Here is a 26623-nt window from a genome sequence, read left to right as displayed (position 1 = left end):
AATGCAAACATCTTCACAAACTTATAATGAGAAGCACTTATAATCAGAAAACAAGCTTTAAGAGCTCTCTGAGGGTTTATGAATAAAAGTTTGACTGTTTTACATTTGAAAAGGATGAAATTAAGACATAAATATTAGAATTGTAATTTTACAGTTGTAATGCATAATATGTTGTTATTGTTATTATTATTATTTTTGTTTTTACAGTGAACATTTTACAGTAATATTTCTTTTTTGTTTTTAATTAATAATTGTATTTTATTCTATTTATTATTATTATTATTATATAGCCATACTCATATATAATCACAAAAAATACTAATTGTGCAGCCCTACAACCAGAAACCTGTTTTTTTTAAATACTCAATTTTTTTTTTATTTTACAGTATAATAGGTATTTAATATTATTATTATCAATTTATTGTTGTTATTATTGTTATTATTAAATAAAAAGATTAAATATTAAACAAAAACAAAATAAGAAATATTATATATCAATATGGCCATCAAACAATAATAACATTATTATTATTATTATTATTATTATTATTATTATTATTTTACAGCCATATTGAAATAGAATCAGAAATAATTTTGCCAAATTCTGCAGCCCTACAAACAGCAAACCTGTAAAAAAAAAAAAAAAAACAATAAAAACAAATATATATATATATATTACATTGTAATATTTCTTATTTTTATATGTATTTATTAATAATTATAATAATTATAAATATTATTTAATAAAAATAAACAATTAAGTAAAAATAAAGAAATATTAAAAAGAAATATAAGAAATATTATTATTATTATTATTATTATTATTTTACAGCCATATTGAAATAGAATCAGAAATAATTTTGCCAAATTCTGCAGCCCTACAAACAGCAAACCTGTAAAAAAAAAATAATATATATATATATATATATATATATATATATATATATATATATATATATATATATATATATATATTTACATTGTAATATTTCTTATTTTTATATGTATTTATTAATAATTATAATAATTATAAATTTATAAATATTATTTAATAAAAATAAACAATTAAGTAAAAATAAAGAAATATTAAAAAAGAAATATTATTATTATTATTATTATTATTATTATTATTATTATTTTACAGTCAAATTGGTATAGAATCAAAACAATTTTGCCAAATTCTGCAGCACTAAAAACAATTATAAATAGGTATTTAAATAGGTATTTAATAAATAGGTATTATTATTATTATTATTATTATTATTAATAATAATAATAATAATAATAATAATAATATTTAATAAAGATCATATTTATTAATAATATAATAATAATAATAATAATAATAATAATAAAAACACATTTATTGTTAATAATAATAATAATAATAATAAATAATAATAATATTTAATACAAATAATATTTATTATTATTATTATTAATAATAATAATAAAAATAATAAAGTAAAAACAAAATAAGAAATATTATATATCAAAATGGCTGTCAAACAATAAAATATTATTATTATTAATAATAATTTTAATGTACTATATTATATAATTATATTATAAAATATACATAATAAAAATTTTAAAAAATAATAATATAATATAATATATAATAATAAAAAACATAATATATTATAATAAAAAATAATATAAAAATAAATATTCAGATAATTTTTGCCAAATTGTGCAGCAAAACAATCAGCAAACTTTTTTATCACAGTTAGATTTATTTCTCCAAATCTTGCAGCTCTGATAGAAAATAATGTTCTTGTGTTGGTCAGTATCGCTCAGACAGACCGACGGCAGTCCGACCGAACGATCGAAGCACAGGTTTGTCCAGTAAACAGCTAATAATGGCGTATGGATTTGTCCTACATACTCGGAGCGCTCTAATGGCATCATGTGATCAGATTGTGTTATTGATGTGTTTGCCGTGTGATTGACGGACATCAGTTCTCGGCAGGTGGAAGTGAAGGATTTCTCTCTCCCGAATCCCGGTCCGCTGATGGCACTCAAACACACAGGTCTGATTTCACTGGTTCCAGTCGTGAATGCCCTCGTACCCCTGCGGGAGGTTATTTATAGGGCTTTTGTGGCGGCCTGGTTTGTGCAGCTCTGCCTCCCTCGCTCCTGGGATTCCTCACATGCCGGCGAGAGCGGCATTAAACTTGAGTTTGCTCTGGGATTCGTGCAAGACAAACAAAGCATGCATGCTAATGGGCCGTCACGCTTCCCGACACTGACAAAACGCAGCGATATCGATGATGTCATAGTGAGCTCATTACCTCAGTGTCATGTTCCACTTCAATCACATCAGATCGTACAATAACCGCTTAAAGTGAAAAACGAGCCCTTCAGCGTCAGTGTGAGCGGCTGGAATTGGAGTAAAGGTTGGCTGGGGTTTGTGTTCATTGTCAAAGGGCTGAATGACAGCTGTGTGATTTAGGGAATGAGAGTTATGGAAGAGTAAGGGTTGGGAAGTGGAAATCAGATGTTAAAATCTGATGTTAAGACAGAATGGGAGGAAAAGTAGATCAGACAGATACTGTACAGTCAGGTAAATATCACATCTCTCTCTTTTGGGGAATCTGCCTGGAAATGTCCAGGGTTGTGTTTCCCAAAAGCATTTTACAGCCTAATGTGAAGATTGTGGGAAACCCGGATCATATTTCACCCCAAAATGTTGCATTGTATTTTGTTTAAATAAAATTAAGCTGGTTTTTATGAGCATTATAGTTTTTTTTTTGCATTGTTAAATTATTTTCATGACAATTAAGTACACATTAAAAAAAATAAAAAATAAATCAATATATATTTGTAAATTACTATGTTGATTAAAGATATAGATTGATTAAATGTTCTAAACATTTGACAGCCCTTAATTAATTAATTAATTAAAAAATAATAATTATTTATCATAATAAATATTTAGGTATTATAAGTATTTTACATATAAAGTAATGCAAGTTTTGGTAATTCATTTTAATGAAAATAATGGCAATATGGAAAGAAAAAAAAAAAAAAAAAAAAATTGTGACCCAGACATGCCATTATTATTATTTTTCTGAAAATGTTCAAGTTTTTACAGTAAAATTTACAATATTAAATTAAATGTATTATTATTATTATTATTATTATTATTATTATTATTATTATTATTATTATTATTATTATTATTATTATTATTATTATCATTAAATAAAATTAAAATATCAAATAAAACAAAAATAAGAAAAAATATTTATTTATTTATTTATTTAAAAAAATATTGTTAGAATGTGACTCGGACATGCCATTATTATTATTTTTCTGAAAATGTTCAAGTTTTTACAGTAAAATTTACAATAGTAAATTATTTTGTTTTAATTAATAATTGTATATTTAATTAAATGTATTATTATTATTATTATTATTATTATTATTATTATTAAATAAAATTAAAATATCAAATAAAACAAAAATAAGAAAAAATATTTTTTTATTTATTTAAAAAAATATTGTTAGAATGTGACTCGGACATGCCATTATTATTATTTTTCTGAAAATGTTCAAGTTTTTACAGTAAAATTTACAATAGTAAATTATTTTGTTTTAATTAATAATTGTATATTTAATTAAATGTATTATTATTATTATTATTATTATTATTATTATTATTATTATTATTAAATAAAATTAAAATATCAAATAAAACAAAAATAAGAAAAAATATTTTTTTATTTATTTAAAAAAATATTGTTAGAATGTGACTCGGACATGCCATTATTATTATTTTTCTGAAAATGTTCAAGTTTTTACAGTAAAATTTACAATAGTAAATTATTTTGTTTTAATTAATAATTGTATATTTAATTAAATGTATTATTATTATTATTATTATTATTATTGTTATTATTGTTATTATCATTAAATAAAATTAAAATATCAAATAAAACAAAAATAAGAAAAAATATTTATTTATTTATTTAAAAAAATATTGTTAGAATGTGACTCGGACATGCCATTATTATTATTTTTCTGAAAATGTTCAAGTTTTTACAGTAAAATTTACAATAGTAAATTATTTTGTTTTCATTAATGATTGTATATTTAATTAAATGTATTATTATTATTATTATTATTATTAAATAAAATTAAAATATCAAAATAAAACAAAAATAAGAAAAAATATTTTTTTTATTTATTTAAAAAAATATTGTTAGAATGTGACTTGGACATGCCATTATTATTATTTTTCTGAAAATGTTCACGTTTTTACAGTAAAATTTACAATAGTAAATTATTTTGTTTTAATTAATAATTGTATATTTAATTAAATGTATTATTATTATTTTATTATTATTATTATTATTATTATTAAATAAAATTAAAATATAAAATAAAACAAAAATAAGAAAAAATATTTATTTATTTATTTAAAAAAATATTGTTAGAATGTGACTCGGACATGCCATTATTATTATTTTTCTGAAAATGTTCAAGTTTTTACAGTAAAATTTATAATAGTGACATTTCTTATTCTGTTTTAATTAATAATTTAATATTTTTATTATCTTATTAATATTAAATAAAAAATATTAAATAAAAACAAAATAAGAAATTATTTATTTTATTTTATTTGTAAAATTTGACCCTTCTTATATATTTGTTACCCCGTTTTTCATCTTGTGTCATTATAATATGGGTGCATTACTCAGTATTTCTTAATTTTGAAGCTCATTTTGCAGCCATGAATCATAATTTTCCACTTGCTTTGGCAGCTGGATTATGGGAAATTATGTTTTCATTCTAGGCAGCGTTTTATTGGACAATATTTTGTTTTGGTGTATTTTTGGTCCATTTTCCTTGAAGAAAAAATACATTTTAGAGCATATTCTGTGCGTAGGAGCAACTAAACCTCACAGCCTAACAGACATAATCTAAACCCCACAAAACTGCAGTTTCTTTAAATGTTTGTTCAGGTTATCTCAGTGTCTGTGGGCTGTTTTTATCGTGCGGTGGAAGCCGTCAGGGGTGAAGCTGTCGTCTGAAGGGGCGTTCGGCCGGTCTGGTATTAAATTTCATTGGACACATCAGCAATCTCACAGCGTTAGTCAGCGCTCCACTTAGCACGAGCTTTCCTCTTGTTTGAGCGGACGTGATGATGGACTGAGTGTGTCACAGTCTGACAAGGAAACGAAAGTCGCACCTGGAGACTCGCTCACTCCTGGAACAGCAGAATAAATCAGCGGCGCCGGGAACTGTCTGCAGTCACACACACACATTCAGCTACTGCACACACACACACACACACACACACACATTCAGAATACAGCAACACTTTCAACACTCCAGTCTTCTGACAAATTCTGCATTCAGAATATTAACCTTTGACCCCATGACAGGCGACACAGTTTCCACATCATCAAGTATGGACTGTCATTTTGAAGAATCTGCCTTTTTTATCCATCCATCCATCCATCCATATCCGTCTGTATCCATATTATTTATTTATTACAAATGCTAATATACATTTACATTTAATATACATTTATTTACTTTTTTCTACGCATGCTAGTATTTATTTACTTGTTTACATTTATTTATTTACTTTTTGCACACATACTGGTAATTATTTACTTGTTTACATTTATTTATTTAATAAAAATACTAGTATTTATTTACTTATGTACAATATTTATTTATTTTATAGACATACCGGTATTTATTTACTTGTTTACAATTATTTATCTATTTAATAAAAAATACTAGTATTTATTTACTTATTTACAATAATTATTTATTTATTTTATAGACATACTGGTATTTATTTACTTGTTTACATTTCTTTATTTAATAACAAAATCCTAGTATTTATTTACTTATTTACAATATTTTTTTATTTATTTATTTTATAGACATACTAGTATTTATTTACTTGTTTACATTTATTTATTTACTTTTTGCACACATACTAGTATTTATTTACTTGTTTACATTTATTTATTTAATAAAAATACTAGTATTTATTTACTTATTTACAATAATTTTTATTTATTTATTTTATAGACATACTAGTATTTATTTACTTGTTTACATTTATTTATTTACTTTGCACACATACTGGTATTAATTTACTTTTTTACATTTATTTATTTAATAAAAATACTAGTATTTATTTACTTATTTACATTATTTTTTTATTTTATAGACACTAGTATTTATTTACTTGTTTACATTTATTTATTTATTCATTTATTTAATAAAAAATACTAGTATTTATTTACTTTTTTACAATAATTTTTTATTTATTTTTTATAGACATACTAGTATTTATTTACTTGTTTACATTTATTTATTTACTTTTTGCAAACATACTGGTATTTATTTACTTGTTTACATTTATTTAGTTATTTAATAAAAATACTAGTATTTATTTACTTATTTACAATATTTTTGTATTTATTTATTTTATGGACATACTGGTATTTATTTACTTGTTTACATTTATTTATTTATTTGATGAAAATTCTAGTATTTATTTACTTATTTACATTTATTTATTTTATAGACATACTAATGTACATTTGCTGATATACATTTATTAAATTGTATACATATGCTTGCAATAATATTTATTTATTTATTTACATTTCATTGTTTATTTTAGACATACTAAAATACTTTATTTATTTATTTTTAATAAATAAACAAGTTACACTTTTGTACCCCAAAAAGTAGAAGGAGAGTTTCCACGATTGTGCAACATGGAAATATGAGAGAATTTTTACAGCAAAGATTTTTTTCCATGCCTGAAAAAAATGAAATAAAACAAATCTTCTCGTATCTATATTGAACATAGTTATGCTCATCTCTAAAATATTAAATGTCAAACCTGTCAAAACTAGTCAAACCTGTTCACAAATCAGTCTGAATGATGAAATCTGAAATACAAGATTTGTTAAAAATCTCCAGGAATCATAAATGATTGCGAAGGTGAAAAATATAATGTAAATTCATTGGTCCAGTGATGTGATTGGCTCTCTTGATTTTCAGAGCGATGACACCAGCCTATCAGAGGGCAGCACCATCGACCTCAGAAAACCCGGTGAGGAGGAGGACGAATACTCGGAGACGGCGGAAGAGGCCATGGAACCGGAAAACTGCTTTCCTGATGGTGCGTATTCCCAACATGAACTTACAGCTACACTGTTTACTCTTATGATGAGGAATAGCTCCCAAACCATACAGCACTAACCATTCAATAAAGCGCAAAAGTTGGGTTATAGAAGTAAAAATCACTTTCATTTTCTCCATGTCTCCGCCGCTCTGATCCTCCTGTTTACCCTCGTTCTGAAGTGGAGGTGATTTGATATAAAACATTAACCAATGAACTGACATTTAAAAGGGCAATGGGGCATTAAATTGAATGTCCTGCGTCAGCAAAGATTTGAAAAGGCCCGTCAGAGACGAAATGGTCCCGTGTTAATTTGATGATGATTGACTCTCCGTATTTAATTCTGTACTATGCATCGACCTGCCGGTCCAATCGGATGCATCCCGACATGTTAAAAACGCTGAGCCTGTGAGACGTCTGCCGCGTCTGGAAATCGATGGCAGGCACTTCGACTCACAGTTGTGTTGTACAATATTGTTTTGTACAATAAAAGATCATAGTTATTTATGTAATGAAATTGAAGGGCGGGTCAATATGTTGCTAAGACAATTGAAAACCTAATTAACATTTACATCTTTATCCAAAGTGACTTACAAATGAGGAGCACAACAAGCAATTCCACTAAAGAAGGCAATAAAACAAGAAGTGTGAGTAATACAAAGTTTCAAATGTCGTCCAGAATAAAAGTCGTATTAAGTGCTGATTGTTCATGAAATTAGTTTTGAACATGATATCGTTATATTTCACTCTTTCCGTATAGAACAATAGGGTTCTTAACTCATCTTAAAGAACGCTGAATGCCAAAAAGGTTCTATATAAGGAGAAATGTCTTGAATGATTGCATATTACTTTCATGTTTAACAGGTTATTTCATTATTTTCTAGTGATAAAGTATGTTTACGAGTGGTTTAATTCATATAGAGCACTGCACATGACATGCAGGAAAAAAACCAGCATGTTAAATCATGCGCACGATTTATTAATCGAGGGAACAAAAAAGTAAATTGTGCACATGATTTAACAATTTGAGTGAAAGAATTAGAAAATCGCGCACACAATGTAGCAAATCGAGGGAACGAAATAGGAAATCACGCACATGATGTAGCAAATCGAGGAAACAAAATAGCAAATCGCGCACATGATTTAGCAAATTGAGGGAATGAAATAGCAAATCACGCACACGATGTAACAAATCGAGGGAGTGAAATAGCAAATCACGCACATGATGTAGCAAATCGAGGAAACGAAATAGCAAATCACGCACATGATGTAGCAAATCGAGGAAACGAAATAGCAAATCACGCACATGATGTAGCAAATCGAGGGAGTGAAATAGCAAATCACGCACATGATGTAGCAAATTGAGGAAACGAAATAGCAAATCACGCACATGATGTAGCAAATCGAGGAAACGAAATAGCAAATCACGCACATGATGTAGCAAATCGAGGGAGTGAAATAGCAAATCACGCACATGATGTAGCAAATCGAGGAAACGAAATAGCAAATCACGCACATGATGTAGCAAATTGAGGAAACGAAATAGCAAATCACGCACATGATGTAGCAAATCGAGGAAACGAAATAGCAAATCACGCACATGATGTAGCAAATCGAGGGAGTGAAATAGCAAATCACGCACATGATGTAGCAAATCGAGGAAACGAAATAGCAAATCACGCACATGATGTAGCAAATCAAGGGAATGAAATAGCAAATCGTGCACACGATTTAGCAAATCAAGGGAACGAAATAGCTAATCGCGCACATGATGTAGCAAATCGAGGGAACGAAATAGCAAATCACGCACATGATGTAGCAAATCGAGGAAACAAAATAGCAAATCACGCACATGATGTAGCAAATCAAGGGAATGAAATAGCAAATCGTGCACACGATTTAGCAAATCAAGGGAACGAAATAGCTAATCGCGCACATGATGTAGCAAATCGAGGGAACGAAATAGCAAATCACGCACACAATTTAGCAAATCAAGGGAACAAAATAGCAAATCACGTGCACAGTTTAGCAAATCGAGGGAACGAAATAGCAAATCGTGCACATGATGTAGCAAATCGAGGGAACGAAATAGCAAATCACGCACACGATGTAACAAATCGAGGGAGTGAAATAGCAAATCAAGCACATGATGTAGCAAATCAAGGGAACGAAATAGCAAATCACGCACATGATGTAGCAAATCAAGGGAACGAAATAGCAAATCACGCACATGATGTAGCAAATCAAGGGAACGAAATAGCAAATCGCTCACACGATGTAACAAATCGAGGGAGTGAAATAGCAAATCACGCACATGATGTAGCAAATCAAGGGAACGAAATAGCAAATCGCTCACACGATGTAACAAATCGGGGGAGTGAAATAGCAAATCACGCACATGATGTAGCAAATCAAGGGAATGAAATAGCAAATCGCGCACACAATGTAGCAAGTTGAGGGAAAGAAATAGCAAATCGCTCACACGATGTAACAAATCGGGGGAGTGAAATAGCAAATCACGCACATGATGTAGCAAATCAAGGGAACGAAATAGCAAATCGCTCACACGATGTAACAAATCGAGGGAGTGAAATAGCAAATCACGCACATGATGTAGCAAATCAAGGGAACGAAATAGCAAATCGCTCACACGATGTAACAAATCGGGGGAGTGAAATAGCAAATCACGCACATGATGTAGCAAATCAAGGGAATGAAATAGCAAATCGTGCACATGATGTAGCAAATCGAGGGAACGAAATAGCAAATCACGCACATGATGTAGCAAATCAAGGGAACGAAATAGCAAATCACGCACACAATGTAGCAAATTGAGGGAAAGAAATAGAAAATCACGCACACAATGTAGCAAATCAAGGGAACGAAATAGCAAATCGCTCACACGATGTAACAAATCGAGGGAGTGAAATAGCAAATCACGCACATGATGTAGCAAATCAAGGGAACGAAATAGCAAATCACGCACATGATGTAGCAAATCAAGGGAACGAAATAGCAAATCGCTCACACGATGTAACAAATCGAGGGAGTGAAATAGCAAATCACGCACATGATGTAGCAAATCAAGGGAACGAAATAGCAAATCGCTCACACGATGTAACAAATCGGGGAGTGAAATAGCAAATCACGCACATGATGTAGCAAATCAAGGAAACGAAATAGCAAATCACGCACATGATGTAGCAAATCAAGGGAACGAAATAGCAAATCGCTCACACGATGTAACAAATCGGGGAGTGAAATAGCAAATCACGCACATGATGTAGCAAATCAAGGAAACGAAATAGCAAATCACGCACATGATGTAGCAAATCAAGGGAACGAAATAGCAAATCACGCACATGATGTAGCAAATCAAGGGAACGAAATAGCAAATCGCTCACACGATGTAACAAATCGGGGGAGTGAAATAGCAAATCACGCACATGATGTAGCAAATCAAGGAAACGAAATAGCAAATCACGCACATGATGTAGCAAATCAAGGGAACGAAATAGCAAATCGCTCACACGATGTAACAAATCGGGGAGTGAAATAGCAAATCACGCACATGATGTAGCAAATCAAGGAAACGAAATAGCAAATCACGCACATGATGTAGCAAATCAAGGGAACGAAATAGCAAATCGCTCACACGATGTAACAAATCGGGGGAGTGAAATAGCAAATCACGCACATGATGTAGCAAATCAAGGAAACGAAATAGCAAATCACGCACATGATGTAGCAAATCAAGGGAACGAAATAGCAAATCACGCACATGATGTAGCAAATCAAGGGAACGAAATAGCAAATCGCTCACACGATGTAACAAATCGGGGAGTGAAATAGCAAATCACGCACATGATGTAGCAAATCAAGGGAACGAAATAGCAAATCGCTCACACGATGTAACAAATCGGGGGAGTGAAATAGCAAATCACGCACATGATGTAGCAAATCAAGGAAACGAAATAGCAAATCACGCACATGATGTAGCAAATCAAGGGAATGAAATAGCAAATCGTGCACACGATTTAGCAAATCAAGGGAACGAAATAGCTAATCGCGCACATGATGTAACAAATCGAGGGAACGAAATAGCAAATCACGCACACAATTTAGCAAATCAAGGGAACGAAATAGCAAATCACGTGCACAGTTTAGCAAATCGAAGGAACGAAATAGCAAATCGTGCACATGATGTAGCAAATCGAGGGAACGAAATAGCAAATCACGCACATGATGTAGCAAATCAAGGGAACGAAATAGCAAATCACGCACACAATGTAGCAAATTGAGGGAAAGAAATAGAAAATCACGCACACGATGTAGCAAATCAAGGGAACGAAATAGCAAATCGCTCACACGATGTAACAAATCGAGGGAGCGAAATAGCAAATCACGCACATGATGTAGCAAATCAAGGGAACGAAATAGCAAATCACGCACATGATGTAGCAAATCAAGGGAACGAAATAGAAAATCACGCACACAATGTAGCAAATTGAGGGAAAGAAATAGAAAATCACGCACACGATGTAGCAAATCAAGGGAACGAAATAGCAAATCGCTCACACGATGTAACAAATCGAGGGAGTGAAATAGCAAATCGTGCACATGATGTAGCAAATCGAGGGAACGAAATAGCAAATCACGCACACAATGTAGCAAATTGAGGGAAAGAAATAGAAAATCACGCACACGATGTAGCAAATCAAGGGAACGAAATAGAAAATCACGCACACAATGTAGCAAATCGAGGGAAAGAAATAGAAAATCACGCACACGATGTAGCAAATCAAGGGAACGAAATAGCAAATCGCTCACACGATGTAACAAATCGAGGGAGTGAAATAGCAAATCACGCACATGATGTAGCAAATCAAGGGAACGAAATAGCAAATCACGCACACAATGTAGCAAATTGAGGGAAAGAAATAGCAAATCACGCACATGATGTAGCAAATCAAGGGAACGAAATAGAAAATCACGCACACAATGTAGCAAATTGAGGGAAAGAAATAGAAAATCACGCACACGATGTAGCAAATCAAGGGAACGAAATAGCAAATCGCTCACACGATGTAACAAATCGAGGGAGTGAAATAGCAAATCGTGCACATGATGTAGCAAATCGAGGGAACGAAATAGCAAATCACGCACATGATGTAGCAAATCAAGGGAACGAAATAGCAAATCACGCACACAATGTAGCAAATTGAGGGAAAGAAATAGAAAATCACGCACACGATGTAGCAAATCAAGGGAACGAAATAGCAAATCGCTCACACGATGTAACAAATCGAGGGAGTGAAATAGCAAATCACGCACATGATGTAGCAAATCAAGGGAACGAAATAGCAAATCACGCACATGATGTAGCAAATCAAGGGAACGAAATAGCAAATCGCTCACACGATGTAACAAATCGGGGGAGTGAAATAGCAAATCACGCACATGATGTAGCAAATCAAGGGAGTGAAATAGCAAATCACGCACATGATGTAGCAAATCAAGGGAACGAAATAGCAAATCGCTTACACGATGTAACAAATCGGGGGAGTGAAATAGCAAATCACGCACATGATGTAGCAAATCAAGGGAACGAAATAGCAAATCGCTCACACGATGTAACAAATCGAGGGAGTGAAATAGCAAATCACGCACATGATGTAGCAAATCAAGGGAACGAAATAGCAAATCACGCACATGATGTAGCAAATCGAGGAAACGAAATAGCAAATCACGCACATGATGTAGCAAATCAAGGGAACGAAATAGCAAATCACGCACATGATGTAGCAAATTGAGGAAACGAAATAGCAAATCGCTCACACGATGTAACAAATCGGGGGAGTGAAATAGCAAATCGCGCACTCGATGTAGCAAATCGAGGAAACAAAATAGCTAATCGCGCACATGATGTAGCAAATCGAGGGAACGAAATAGCAAATCACGCACATGATGTAGCAAATCGAGGGAACGAAATAGCAAATCACGCACACAATTTAGCAAATCAAGGGAACGAAATAGCAAATCACGTGCACAGTTTAGCAAATCGAGGGAACGAAATAGCAAATCGTGCACATGATTTAGCAAATTGAGGGAATGAAATAGCAAATCGTGCACATGATTTAGCAAATTGAGGGAATGAAATAGCAAATCGTGCACATGATTTAGCAAATTGAGGGAATGAAATAGCAAATCGTGCACACGATTTAGCAAATCAAGGGAACGAAATAGCTAATCGCGCACATGATGTAGCAAATCGAGGGAACGAAATAGCAAATCACGCACACAATTTAGCAAATCAAGGGAACGAAATAGCAAATCACGTGCACAGTTTAGCAAATCGAGGGAACGAAATAGCAAATCGTGCACATGATGTAGCAAATCGAGGGAACGAAATAGCAAATCACGCACACGATGTAACAAATCGAGGGAGTGAAATAGCAAATCACGCACATGATGTAGCAAATCAAGGGAATGAAATAGCAAATCGCGCACACAATGTAGCAAATTAAGGGAAAGAAATAGCAAATCGCGCACACAATGTAGCAAATTGAGGGAAAGAAATAGAAAATCACGCACACGATGTAACAAATCGAGGGAGTGAAATAGCAAATCACGCACATGATGTAGCAAATCAAGGGAACGAAATAGCAAATCGCTCACACGATGTAACAAATCGAGGAAACGAAATAGCAAATCACGCACATGATGTAGCAAATCAAGGGAATGAAATAGCAAATCGCGCACACAATGTAGCAAATTGAGGGAAAGAAATAGCATATTGCGCACATGATGTAGCAAATCGAGGAAACAAAATAGCTAATCGCGCACATGATGTAGCAAATCGAGGGAACGAAATAGCAAATCACGCACATGATGTAGCAAATCGAGGGAACGAAATAGCAAATCGTGCACACGATTTAGCAAATCGAGGGAATGAAATAGCAAATCGTACACACGATTTAGCAAATCGAGGGAACGAAATAGCAAATCGTGCACAGTTTAGCAAATCAAGGGAACGAAATAGCAAATCGTGCACATGATTTAGCAAATTGAGGGAATGAAATAGCAAATCGTGCACACGATTTAGCAAATCGAGGGAATGAAATAGCAAATCGTGCACACGATTTAGCAAATCGAGGGAACGAAATAGCAAATCGTGCACACGATTTAGCAAATTGAGGGAATGAAATAGCAAATCGTGCACACGATTTAGCAAATCGAGGGAATGAAATAGCAAATCGTGCACACGATTTAGCAAATCGAGGGAACGAAATAGCAAATCACGTGCACAGTTTAGCAAATCAAGGGAACGAAATAGCAAATCGTGCACATGATTTAGCAAATTGAGGGAATGAAATAGCAAATCGTGCACACGATTTAGCAAATCGAGGGAATGAAATAGCAAATCGTGCACACGATTTAGCAAATCGAGGGAACGAAATAGCAAATCGTGCACATGATTTAGCAAATTGAGGGAATGAAATAGCAAATCGTGCACATGATTTAGCAAATTGAGGGAATGAAATAGCAAATCGTGCACACGATTTAGCAAATCAAGGGAACGAAATAGCTAATCGCGCACATGATGTAGCAAATCGAGGGAACGAAATAGCAAATCACGCACACAATTTAGCAAATCAAGGGAACTAAATAGCAAATCACGTGCACAGTTTAGCAAATCGAGGGAACGAAATAGCAAATCGTGCACATGATGTAGCAAATCGAGGGAACGAAATAGCAAATCACGCACACGATGTAACAAATCGAGGGAGTGAAATAGCAAATCACGCACATGATGTAGCAAATCAAGGGAACGAAATAGCAAATCGCTCACACGATGTAACAAATCGGGGGAGTGAAATAGCAAATCACGCACATGATGTAGCAAATCGAGGGAAACGAAATAGCAAATCACGCACATGATGTAGCAAATCGAGGAAACGAAATAGCAAATCACGCACATGATGTAGCAAATCAAGGGAATGAAATAGCAAATCGCGCACTCGATGTAGCAAATCGAGGAAATAAAATAGCAAATCGCGCACACGATGTAACAAATCGAGGGAGTGAAATAGCAAATCACGCACATGATGTAGCAAATCGAGGAAACGAAATAGCAAATCGCGCACATGATGTAGCAAATCGATGGAAAGAAATAGAAAATTGCGTGCATGATTCAGCAAATTGAGGGAGCAAAATAGCAAATTGCACAATTTAGCAAATCGAGGGAACGAATTAGTAATTGTGCGCACAATTTACTTTTTTTTTCTTGCATGTCGTGTGGGGCTCTGTAAATTCCTAAAATTGAATTAAAATTAAAAATGAATTAATTCAAAATAAAACCATAAAAATGATCCCATGATGAAGGTTCTATATATGAATCGCCTGAGGAAACCCTTTAAAATTCCATATAGAATCCTTTCTTCAGAGAGTCCAGCATGAAGCAGATTTCCCTCCAAATTTGAAAATAAGATATTAAAAAAGGGAAATCATCTTGAGGGTCTTTATATTCTGTGCAATTAAGTAAGAATTCTGAAAAGCAACCAACATCTGTGTGTGTGTGTGTGTGTGTGTGTGTGTGTGTGTGTGTGTGATGAGTAGGTTGCACAACCGCCTCAAATCTGACTTTATAAGCTGTCGACTTTATAGCCACACGGTAGAAAACAATCCGATTGCTTCTCGGGACAGCCCATAAACTGCTGTCTCTTCTAAAGAGTGAGTGATTTATGACAAATGAGCTGCCATGTATTTCCTCTGATAATTCTCAGATGACAGGACGCGGCCCCTCGCACATCTCAGCGTTTCGTTTGAGACCAGATCGGATTTCTCACCTATAAATCGAATAACGGCACTCTTTCACATGACTGAATTGAATCAGTCAACAGCTCTCTGCTGGAAAAGTGAAAAGGGCAGATTTGCACATTTTAAAGGGAAATCACAAAGGAGAATGCATCTTTACTGCCTAAAAATGCGAACAAGAGCAATGCAATAAGCAGAATAAGTTCTAGTTGAAGGAGAAATTCATGCATTTTACTTTTTGCATCATGCATTTTTTATTTAATGTATGATATATTAATGATTTAACATACCATATTTTACCAACTTTTTTGAAGTAAACGTGTGATGTACTAATTGTTATTTATTATTGTATTTATTTATACAAATTATTAATAAACAAAAATATTTATTTAATTTATTTGTTTATTTATAGGCAAACTAATACAAATATACATTATTTATTTGTTTATTTTATAGTCATACTAATGCTAATATACATTATTTATTTTCTAATTAAATGAGAAGTTAATGCATTTTACATTTTACATTTTTAATGCATTTTAATGCATATTTTCTGGAAATATAAGTCACTATATATAATTTATATATATATATATATATAATATAATATATTTATATATATATATATATATATATATATATATATATATATAATTTATTATTTACAAATACTAATATACATTTACTGAATAATATACATTTATTTACTTTTTTATACACATATACATTTTATGTATATGTTTGTTTATTTATAGACATACTAATACAAATATACATTATTTACATTTAATATACATTTATTTATTTATTTATTTACATTTATTTATGTATAGATATACTAACACTAATATACATTATTGCAATGCAATAAGCATTGTCTAGTTAGAAGAGAAATTAATGCATTGTACATTTTTATTGAATAATATATTAATAAGTACATGTAATAAAATAAGTACATGTAGGTTTGACATTTATAAAAAAAAAAAAAACGTTGTTTGTAATGAATGCTACCCTTAGTATGAGCACTAGTAATAGCGAAGCGCTTAGTAAACACAACTATCTATAGTGCTGCACGTGTTCACAGTGTATCATATCAAATCTGTAAAGAGAATGATGAAGTCACCAATAACTCACAGACTCGCAGCCCTTTTGATTTGGCTTTGATAGCCGTTAATTGCTTGATGAATGGTGATGCCCGGGTGCTAAAATGTCTGAGGCCGCCAATGGAGAGCAGGAGCATCGGTACAAATTGAGTTGAGAGAACCCTATTACCATAACCCTGTTATTAAGTTTACAGGCAATAAGTTAATTTAGAAGAGCTCAGATGCCAGTAATGGAGACGCTTTGACGACCATGCGAGGCTCAAATGGGATTTCATGGAAGGGACTCATTGTTATAGACGGCGGGCTTTCAGAGCGCCAGTGATACCGGCCGGGATTATGTCACATAAAAGCTGCGTCTCCAACGTAGAGACCGACAGATTAGCAAGACGAGGAACGTTTACAGCATTTATGAGCCCAATGCTGACTTCATCATTTATTTCCACTGATGTATTTGTATTACACAGAAGAGCAGTTCAGCTATTGATCTCCACGTTCTCACTGGAACTGCATTTGTGATCTTTTGAAGTGTTTTGAAGCTCTTTGAAGTCTTTTGAAGTTGCGTTTTCAAATGTTGATTTGAACAAAGAGGTTTTGAAAGTGGAAAAGTCAGCAAAATGAGTTTCGTCTCACTTATTGTCTGAATTACTTCTGATCGATATACATGAGTAATCTAATAATGTGTTAGAAAATATGAAGCAGTTTGGCATATTCTTCAATATAAAAATTAAAGTGAAGCAGTTTTATTTTAAGACATTACTAATGTTTAGTCAGTGTGTTACACACATATTACATTTTAAAATGGGTTTTTCATCATCTTGGAACCATTTTTATTCAATGACTCTTAATCACTTATTTTTAGATTATTAATCACTGATCTTAATTTTAATGTTTTTTTCCAGTGTGTGTACGTCACTTTCAGTGCTGCGACATCAACACGACCGAGGGTCTGGGCCGAGCCTGGTGGCGTCTGAGGAAGACGTGTTATCAGATAGTGGAGCACAGCTGGTTTGAGACCTTCATCATCTTCATGATCCTCCTCAGCAGTGGAGCGCTGGTGAGCTTCATCTGTAGATGTAGTTTACACTGTCACAGTGCAGTCTCTAGATTTGAAACTCACCCAAAAATGAAAATTCTGTCATCCATTACTCACCCTTAAGTCGTTCTAAACCTGTAAGACTTTCATTCATCTTCAGAACACAAATGAAGATATTTTTAATAAAATCAGAAGGGATTTCGTGTTATGCAGCACGTTTGAGCTTCAGAACTTCAGTCGCATTTTATGAATGACCCTCGCATGACCCTTGCATGGGTTTTGCCTGAAGAGTCTTGCCTTAAAGAGCTTGTGAGAAGAAGTCAGTAAAGACATCTTACTGGTCCGTTTGCTTGCTTCACTGACCTCATGACAGCTTTTTCCTCACTGACTTGAAACCAAGCACAGAAAGTGGTCCTGTGTGTAAGGGAGGAAGTGGCAGCTCACTTCCTGTTAGCTGGCCTGTGGCGGCCGACGGCCTGCTGATCGGCGTCTCTATGAGAGAGCTGTCACACGCGAGCAAACGCGCAGATGTCAGCTGACACTAATCTACATCAACACGTGCCACGGGCTGTTACAATCACAGCCTTAGTCATCCTGTCATACAGCCTCTGTTTATCACTAAATTAACACTATTATTAATTTGTTGCCAGACGTTTTTGTGTTTTTTGAGGTTTATCAAGTGTTTTCAACAATGATAATAATCAGATATCATAAAAGGATCGTGTGACACTGAAGACTGGAGTAATAATGCTGAAAATTCAGCTTTGCATTGCAGGAATAAATTACATCTTTAAATATATTTACATAGAAAACAGTTTGTATTTATTTGAACAGTTTGTATATATTTGAAATGGGAATAATATATTGTATTTTTGATCAAATAATTGCAGCCTTAGTGAGACTTTTTTCAAAAACATTAAAAAAAATCTCACCAACCCTCAAACCTTTGAATGGTAGTGTATGTGTTCAGTTCATGTACATAAACTACTAATGTTGAGCATTTTGGAATGGTTTAATGTATTATGAATTGGGCAGTGAAAAGTGTCTCTATGATGAAATATTACAAATACACATATATATATATCATTTATAATAAGATGCATTGATGATGCATGTACAATAAGACCAGGAACATGTGCTGAGAAAGCAAATGGGTTTCATCGTTGATTTCAGCAGTAAATGCCAGAGCAAAAAAAAAATATTCCCACTGCATAATATTATATAACACTGTGCATTTCCTTAAAGATCAGAGTCCTGCGTGTCTGACTCACAGAGAGGGCCGAATGTCAGTGTTCAGTCTCAGCGCGCGGGTGCCAGGTGTGCGCCGGACTGGCTGGTATTTTAGTGGCATTTACCAGCAGCTTCAGCAGGCAGCTGTTCTTTCAGACGTGCACTTGAATGATTACACATGAAAACAGAAAGTAAGCAGAAAATGAGAAACAGCACAGTCGGCAAAAACCAGTGGAGAGTCCGGTGGACGCAGATGTTTGCCTGGACATCGTATGTGCAATAGAGTAGAACCGCTCAGACAAACAGTCTGGACACTTATTAAAGAGGGAAATACATCATCCAAGAATGAAATTCATCATTTGCTCATCCTAATGTTGGTCCAAACCAGGATTATAAGACAATCGTTAACTGATATATATATATATATATATATATATATATATATATATATATATATATATATATATATATTAAAAAAACTAAACTTATTTTATTTCATCTAGTTGCCAAAGCAACATTCCTTAACTTAACTTGAGGAACTAAAATAACTCACTAAAACAAACAAAAAAAACCTACATAGACATAATAAAAAATAAAATAAAAAAATGAATGAAAATGGGAAGACGCACAACTAAATTACTAAAACTTTTAACTAGAATTATAAATAATAATAAAAATATTATCTCAATCATACTAAAATAACATTGGTCCAAACCAGGATTATTATCGTTAACTAAAACTAAAACTATAACCATAACCACAAAACAACATTTTCGAAACAATAAACTTATTTTTTTTAATCTAGGTGCTAAGGCAACATTTCTCATTTTCATTTAACTCGATTATTTTTTATTTAAAAAATGTATTAAAAATGAATAAAAACAGTTATTATAGTTATTATAGTTTATTAAATAAATAAAAATTAACTGAAATAAAATAAAATATATTTAAACTTATTTATTTCATCAAGAGTCCAAGGAAACATTTCTCATTTTTATTTAGTTTAACTTGATGTGCTAAAATACCAATAACTATATAGACATATATTAAGAAAAAAAAACGAATAAAAATGGCAAAAAACACATAACTAAATGAGAATGGAAAAAATAAAAATAAAAACAATAATAATATCTCTGTTACAAAATTAACATTATTAACAAACCCAGCTGAATTTCTTTCTTTATAATATGGCTCATCAAGACGTGTCGTTGATCTAAACACACTTGTTCCTGCTGCTTTTTGTCATTTTTTGGCCTCTCCGTCATCATTCACTTTGTAATACAGATGACAGAACGAACAGATGAAGGTCTGAAGAAGTCTTCCTCACCCTGTACTGTATGTGTGGTTTTTTAACACACTGCTTCTTCTGCGTCTCTCTGTTGAAAGGCATTTGAAGACATTTACATTGAACAGAGGAAAGTGGTCAAAGTGGTGCTTGAATACGCAGACAAGATCTTCACCTACATCTTCATCTTGGAAATGAGCCTGAAGTGGATCGCCTACGGTTTCAGGAAATACTTCACCAACTACTGGTGCTGGTTGGACTTTCTCATTGTGGATGTAAGTGAATCAATTTACTTTTCCAGAGTCTGATTGCAAAGTGAAGCGAATGAATAACAGCTGAAGTGCTTTATTATAAAACATTTAAAATCTCAGGAAGATTGAATGAGGCCAGTTTTATAGAGATCAACTTTTATGTTATATAATAATCAAATAAACCAGTGCTGCATTTTAGCGTTTCATGAGTAACATTAAAGGATTAGTTCACTTCAGAATGAAAATTTCCTGATAATTTACTCACGCCCATGTCATCCAAGATGTTCATGTCTTTCTTTTTTCAAAAAGAAATGAAGGTTTTTGAGGAAAACATTCCAGGATATTTCTCCATATAGTGGACTTCACTGGGGTTCAACGGGCTGAAGGTCCAAATGTCAGTTTCAGTGCAGCTTCAAAGAGCTCTACATGATCTTGTCTAGAGAAACCATTGGCCATTTTCTAAAAAAAAAAAAAAACATTTATATACTTTTCAACCACAAATGCTAATTAATGCACTGCTCTGTGATGCGCCACACATTACGTAATCACGTTGGAAAGGTCAGCGTGGCCATCTCATTTTTTCCTCCAACTTCAAAATCGTCCAACATCATTGTTTTACCTATTTTTGTAAAGTGCGTTTGACTTAGTCTTTGCACGTTAGTTTTGTAGACCCTGGATCTGTACTTACACCTACATCATAATAAAGTATATAATTTGTATTATTTTTTAGAAAATGACTGATGGTTTCTCTAGATAAGACTCTTATTCCTCGTCTGGGATCGTGTAGAGCTCTTTGAAGCTGCACTGAAACTGACATTTGGACTTTCAATTTTAATTCTGAAGTGAACTAATTCTTTAAAAGGTGATCATTTATAATAATTGTCATGTTGTTCATGCTCCAGATACAGTCCAGTGATTCGGTGTTGTTTGTTTTGGCCCTGTACTTCAGTACATCAGGATCTCATTAGTATTTGTAGGTATTCATTTGTAAAGTATACATGTACATGTATGGCTTGAAGCTAATTCAATATCAATTAATGATAAGCTTTTTAAACAAAGTGTTCAGGTTCATAAAGTATTGAATTCATAGTGTAGGTTGACTTTAATATTGAGTGTTAAATTAAATTAAATATTTTTTTATTTCTATAAATTGTTGGTTCCTTTGAAAGAGTTAGTAAAAAAGGCATTTTTAATGTTTATAGAATAATTATCCAAACATTAAAAATGTAGGGGTTAATTCAGGAAAACGGGAAAAAAATTTTCCCAGGCATCTCAATGGCAAAAAGTGTCCCAATTTACCTAAATTCATCCTATGTCTGCTAGAATGACATACATGTGTGCAGATGTAGAAATATATACTAATAGTAAGTACTAATGAGATCATGTTAGCAGTCATTATTCTAGTTTTCAAAGCTGTATGTATTTTTCATAGAAAATTATATATCTATTCAACAATGATAAATGCCATTTGTTACTGTGACCAGAGAGCCAAAACAACCACAACTGCATCACTGTTCATATACTGCTGGACTGAACTGTAATTCACTGTTTCATAGTGTATATGGAACCATCTTTACTATACTGTGCTTTTATAAGTATGAATTTGAGTTTTATTTGTGTGGCTCAATTCAATGAGAAGAAAATAAATATACTGGTGAGGAGAGCTGTGAATTAGAAATTCTGAAGGTTTGATGTGAAATGTGAAGAGTGTAATTATTTTTGATGTTAAAATACTTTCTCATATCTGTTTGGTGATGCAAGTGTTGCAGAAGTTACACCTTCACTGCAGCATGAAATAACATAGTTTTGAAACAAATCTCTTTAGATTAGACTTTTCATGCAATTTGTTGAGACTTGATGAGATGATGTAGAAAATGTGCTTAAAATGTGTATTTTTAGCACAGAAAGTGCATTATGAAACATTATCTAATTAAATATGCACTTATATGCATACAATTCCAGAATAAATATCTGAACACTGGATAAAGCCAGGTTCAAAATACTTGTTTGATTTTGTTGACATATTAGAGTTAAAGGTTTTTACTGAGGGGATTTAGGATTTCTCTTTTTATCACTCCATAAATTAGAAAAAACTGTCAACTGGCAGAAAAACGTAATTTTAACGATACTTTCAGGAATAAAATGTTGTATAAAATAAGGCGAATTATATATAAACAAACCCCTCAGTAAAAACCTTCAGAATATAGATAGGAATAAAACTGTAAGTTTTGGTGAATGTAAGTGCTGCTGAAGTGGAGAAAAAACTCATTTTGTGAAAACGGCCTTTAAAGATATTTATTGAAATCAAAATCTACAAACGCAAATAGAAAATAACAATAAAACAAACACTTAAAAGTTTATTTTGGATGTCTTTCCACTAGTCTGAAACACATTGTGAAAAGCCAAATAGCCCAAAATCTCAAAATTTACCAATTCATGAAAAAACAATGTTTTGGGTCTTGCCTTAAAACATGATTTAATTTATATAATATATATTTATGAATGTTTTAGGCACAAATTATATTAATGTCTTTTAAATTAATAGTGAAGATTTTGTCCTATTAGAATAATATAAAATTGATGAGATTTTAATATTTATAATACTTTGACATTGAAATGCTTTTTTTTTTAAGTGAACATCATATTTTAGGCACACAATATTTTAATGTTTTTTTAATTAATAATGAAAGGTTCTTAGAAGATTGTATTCTTTTTGAATATGAAATTTAATATTTTAATATTTTAATATTTAGAATATATTAAATCAAGTACTTTCAAAGCCATTGAATGCACATGAAATGCATTTACTTTGGCATTGAAATGCTTTTAATTACATTTGCAGTGAACTCATATTTTAGGTTTGAAAATGTTTTTGTATTGTAAATTAATAGTGAAAGGTTCTTAGAAGATTTAATCCCATTTGAATATTAAATTTATGAGATTTTTATATTTAGAATATATTAAATCAAGTACTTTCAAAACTGTTAAATTCACATGAAGTGGATTTACTTTGGCACTGAAAATCCAATTTGATTAATATGAATAATATGAAATTCATGAGAAACTCTAACTAAACGAACTATAATTCAATTTATACAGGTTTCAGTGATTGGTCTGGTGGCACGTGCGGTCAATTATGACCAAATTGGCACCATGCGGGTTCTGAGGACGCTCCGGGCGCTGCGGCCTCTCCGTGCTGTCTCCCGCTTTGCTGGGATGAGGGTAAGACCCGCTCTGAACGGGGCCCGAGTCTGAGTACACTCAGTAGACAGCTCAAAGATGCCCACTAAACAGCCGTTCAGTCCTTACCAGGTCAAAGAGGAGGGAGAAAACAACGACCCACGCCGTTTAAAACAACATTTATCACTAACAGATCCAGTTTTGATCACTGGAACTGGGTTTCCAAGAAAACGAATCCCGATTAATCAACTTTTTTCCTCCCAGCACAGAGAAACGCCGCCGTCTGACGCATCCCTTCCTTCCGCAGGACTGTGGCAGGTGTGATTTTATTGGTCTCCTAACACTGCGTTTCTATCTTCTCTTTGTCCTCGGCTCTGTGTCACTCATAGGTGTCTCTAGTAAGCCTCGTAGCAAACACGCTCGGCTACTCCGACTTTGCTGCCATCAAATCTCTCCGAACGCTCAGAGCCCTCAGACCGCTGAGAGCGCTGTCCCGGTTTGAAGGCATGAGGGTAAGATATACTCGTCTCTCTGTCACATCTGTGAATGCTCCATTTTCAGAGGCGTTTTCTCACTTTTTATGCACAAAAACAGGAAGTCTCATCATTTTTTCAGGGAATTTGCTGAGGACAGAAAAACAAACATCTTCAGAACTTTTACAAGTCTCTTCTTAAACCCTCCTGAGGTGGTTTTATGGTCGTTCACTCTTAAAAATAAATGTTTTTAAAAGGGTGTTTTTGCTGCGATGCCTTAGAAGAAACATTTTTTCTTCCTCAAAGTACCTCTCAGTGATTAGTTCTTAAAATTATAATATTTTCTTTGTGTGAAGAACATTTTATTAATCTAAAACTTTTTCCACTATAAACAGCCTTTTGTGCAATGAATGTTAAAGGTTCTTCACACTATAATCCCGAATAAGTTGGGCTAACTCAAAAAAAAATTAGGTAAGCAGTTACAGTTATGATTAGTTATGATGTTCACAATTTTAAGTAAGCAGAACTATCAAGTTTTGAGTTTGTAGTACTCATGCATGTTAATTTCCTAACTTGAAGTACTGAGTTAGCTAACTCGTACATTTTGATAGCAATTAACATAAAAAATTTGGTTAATTAGCTTTTTTATTTTGAGTTCATGCAAATCAAATGCATTTACAGTGCATGGAAACATCTATTCTAATGAAAAAAACTTATTTTTAAGAGTGTAGTGGGTTTAAGATGGTCTCTCCCTGCTGACAAGAACCCAAAACCCCTCTAAAACCATCAAACCAGACCACCTAACCACCTTAGACTGGTTTAAGCAGGGTTACTATCTTTTAATCAGATAATTAATTATTTTAGCTGATTAAATCAATTATTTAGCTGATTTAAATGTCATTAATGAGATATAAAGAAAATATATGGGGGTCTACACCCAAATCAAAAGATCAAGCTTTTATTTGAGGACTATTAAAATTTTTTGACATTATGACATTTTCATGACAATTAATCACATTTTTACCCCAAATTCTCATTTTAGTAATGGTTAAAATATAATGCTAATGCTTGATATTAATGCTAATAAATAATTGTACTACATAATGGGAATTTAATAAGAATCACCATTAAGAATAATGAGAAAAAAATCATAATGGTCCTAAAAAAAAAGAGCTTAATTTACTTTATACAAAGTATAATTGATTTTATTATTATAATTATTTTAGGGTGAAATGTGACATGCTTTCATCAGATTCACCCCAGCAGCCCAAAATGATCATGTTTTTGTTTGTGTTTATTTACTTCTAGCCATCAATCCAGCAGTAATTCCACTAACCCACAACTAAACATTCTCCTGATGTGAAGTGTTTTTTACAGCATTAGTGGTTGTTTTAATAGCTGCTTCCATCTCTGTGATATTCTCACTGCACTTTTGTTTAATCAAATTGGATCCATTTAATCTTCATGCAGACTGATTCTGAAGGGTGACGTCTCAGTTTTTGCTGGAAGCTTTACAGGGGAAATGGAAAGACTTTCCAGTATTGGGATTATTTTGTCATATAGTCCTTATAATATTACATAATTAATGCAGTGACATTTTGAGTGGATTTCAATAAAATAAAGAATAAAATATATAACTACATATAAATGTATTATAATTAAAATATTACATAATACAGTGACATTTTGAGTAGATTTTTCACTGATGGTTAATATTAAAAATAATAAAATAAATATAAAAATAAGATGTATAACTAAATAAAATACATAATGCAATACTTTTTGAGTAGATTTTTTACTCATGGATATTAAAAATAATGAAAATAAATATAGGAATAAAATATATAGCTAAATATAAATTTATTATAATTAAATGATCATTTGATACATCTACTGTCTCTTAAAATTATGTTAACATATAAAATACCGAAGGAGGACTTATGGGCAAGATGGACAGCATTTTCTTGTTTTCAGTGTTAAATTTACAGTGTTATCTTCCTTTTCCTTCTCTTGTATGCATTAATTAATTTTTTTATTTTCTGTCAGTATTACAGGGTGTTACTGTGATATATGTGTACAGTAGTGT

General features: G+C 32.3%; 1 protein-coding gene across 1 annotated transcript in view; it reads left to right on the top strand.

Annotated features, from left to right (window-relative positions):
• scn5lab (sodium channel, voltage gated, type V-like, alpha b) overlaps positions 1-26623 on the top strand; it is a 168522-nt gene that overhangs the window by 127579 nt on the left and 14320 nt on the right. The window contains 4 exon segments of the mRNA XM_048174687.1: positions 7045-7165; positions 17985-18139; positions 20735-20908; positions 24454-24576. Of these exon segments, the coding sequence (XP_048030644.1) occupies positions 7045-7165; positions 17985-18139; positions 20735-20908; positions 24454-24576 (573 nt within the window).

Source organism: Megalobrama amblycephala, linkage group LG22, assembly GCF_018812025.1.
Source record: "Megalobrama amblycephala isolate DHTTF-2021 linkage group LG22, ASM1881202v1, whole genome shotgun sequence".
Classification (NCBI taxonomy): domain Eukaryota; kingdom Metazoa; phylum Chordata; class Actinopteri; order Cypriniformes; family Xenocyprididae; genus Megalobrama; species Megalobrama amblycephala.
Note: the sequence above shows the minus strand (reverse complement) of the source record. Positions and strands in the feature narration are given on the sequence as shown.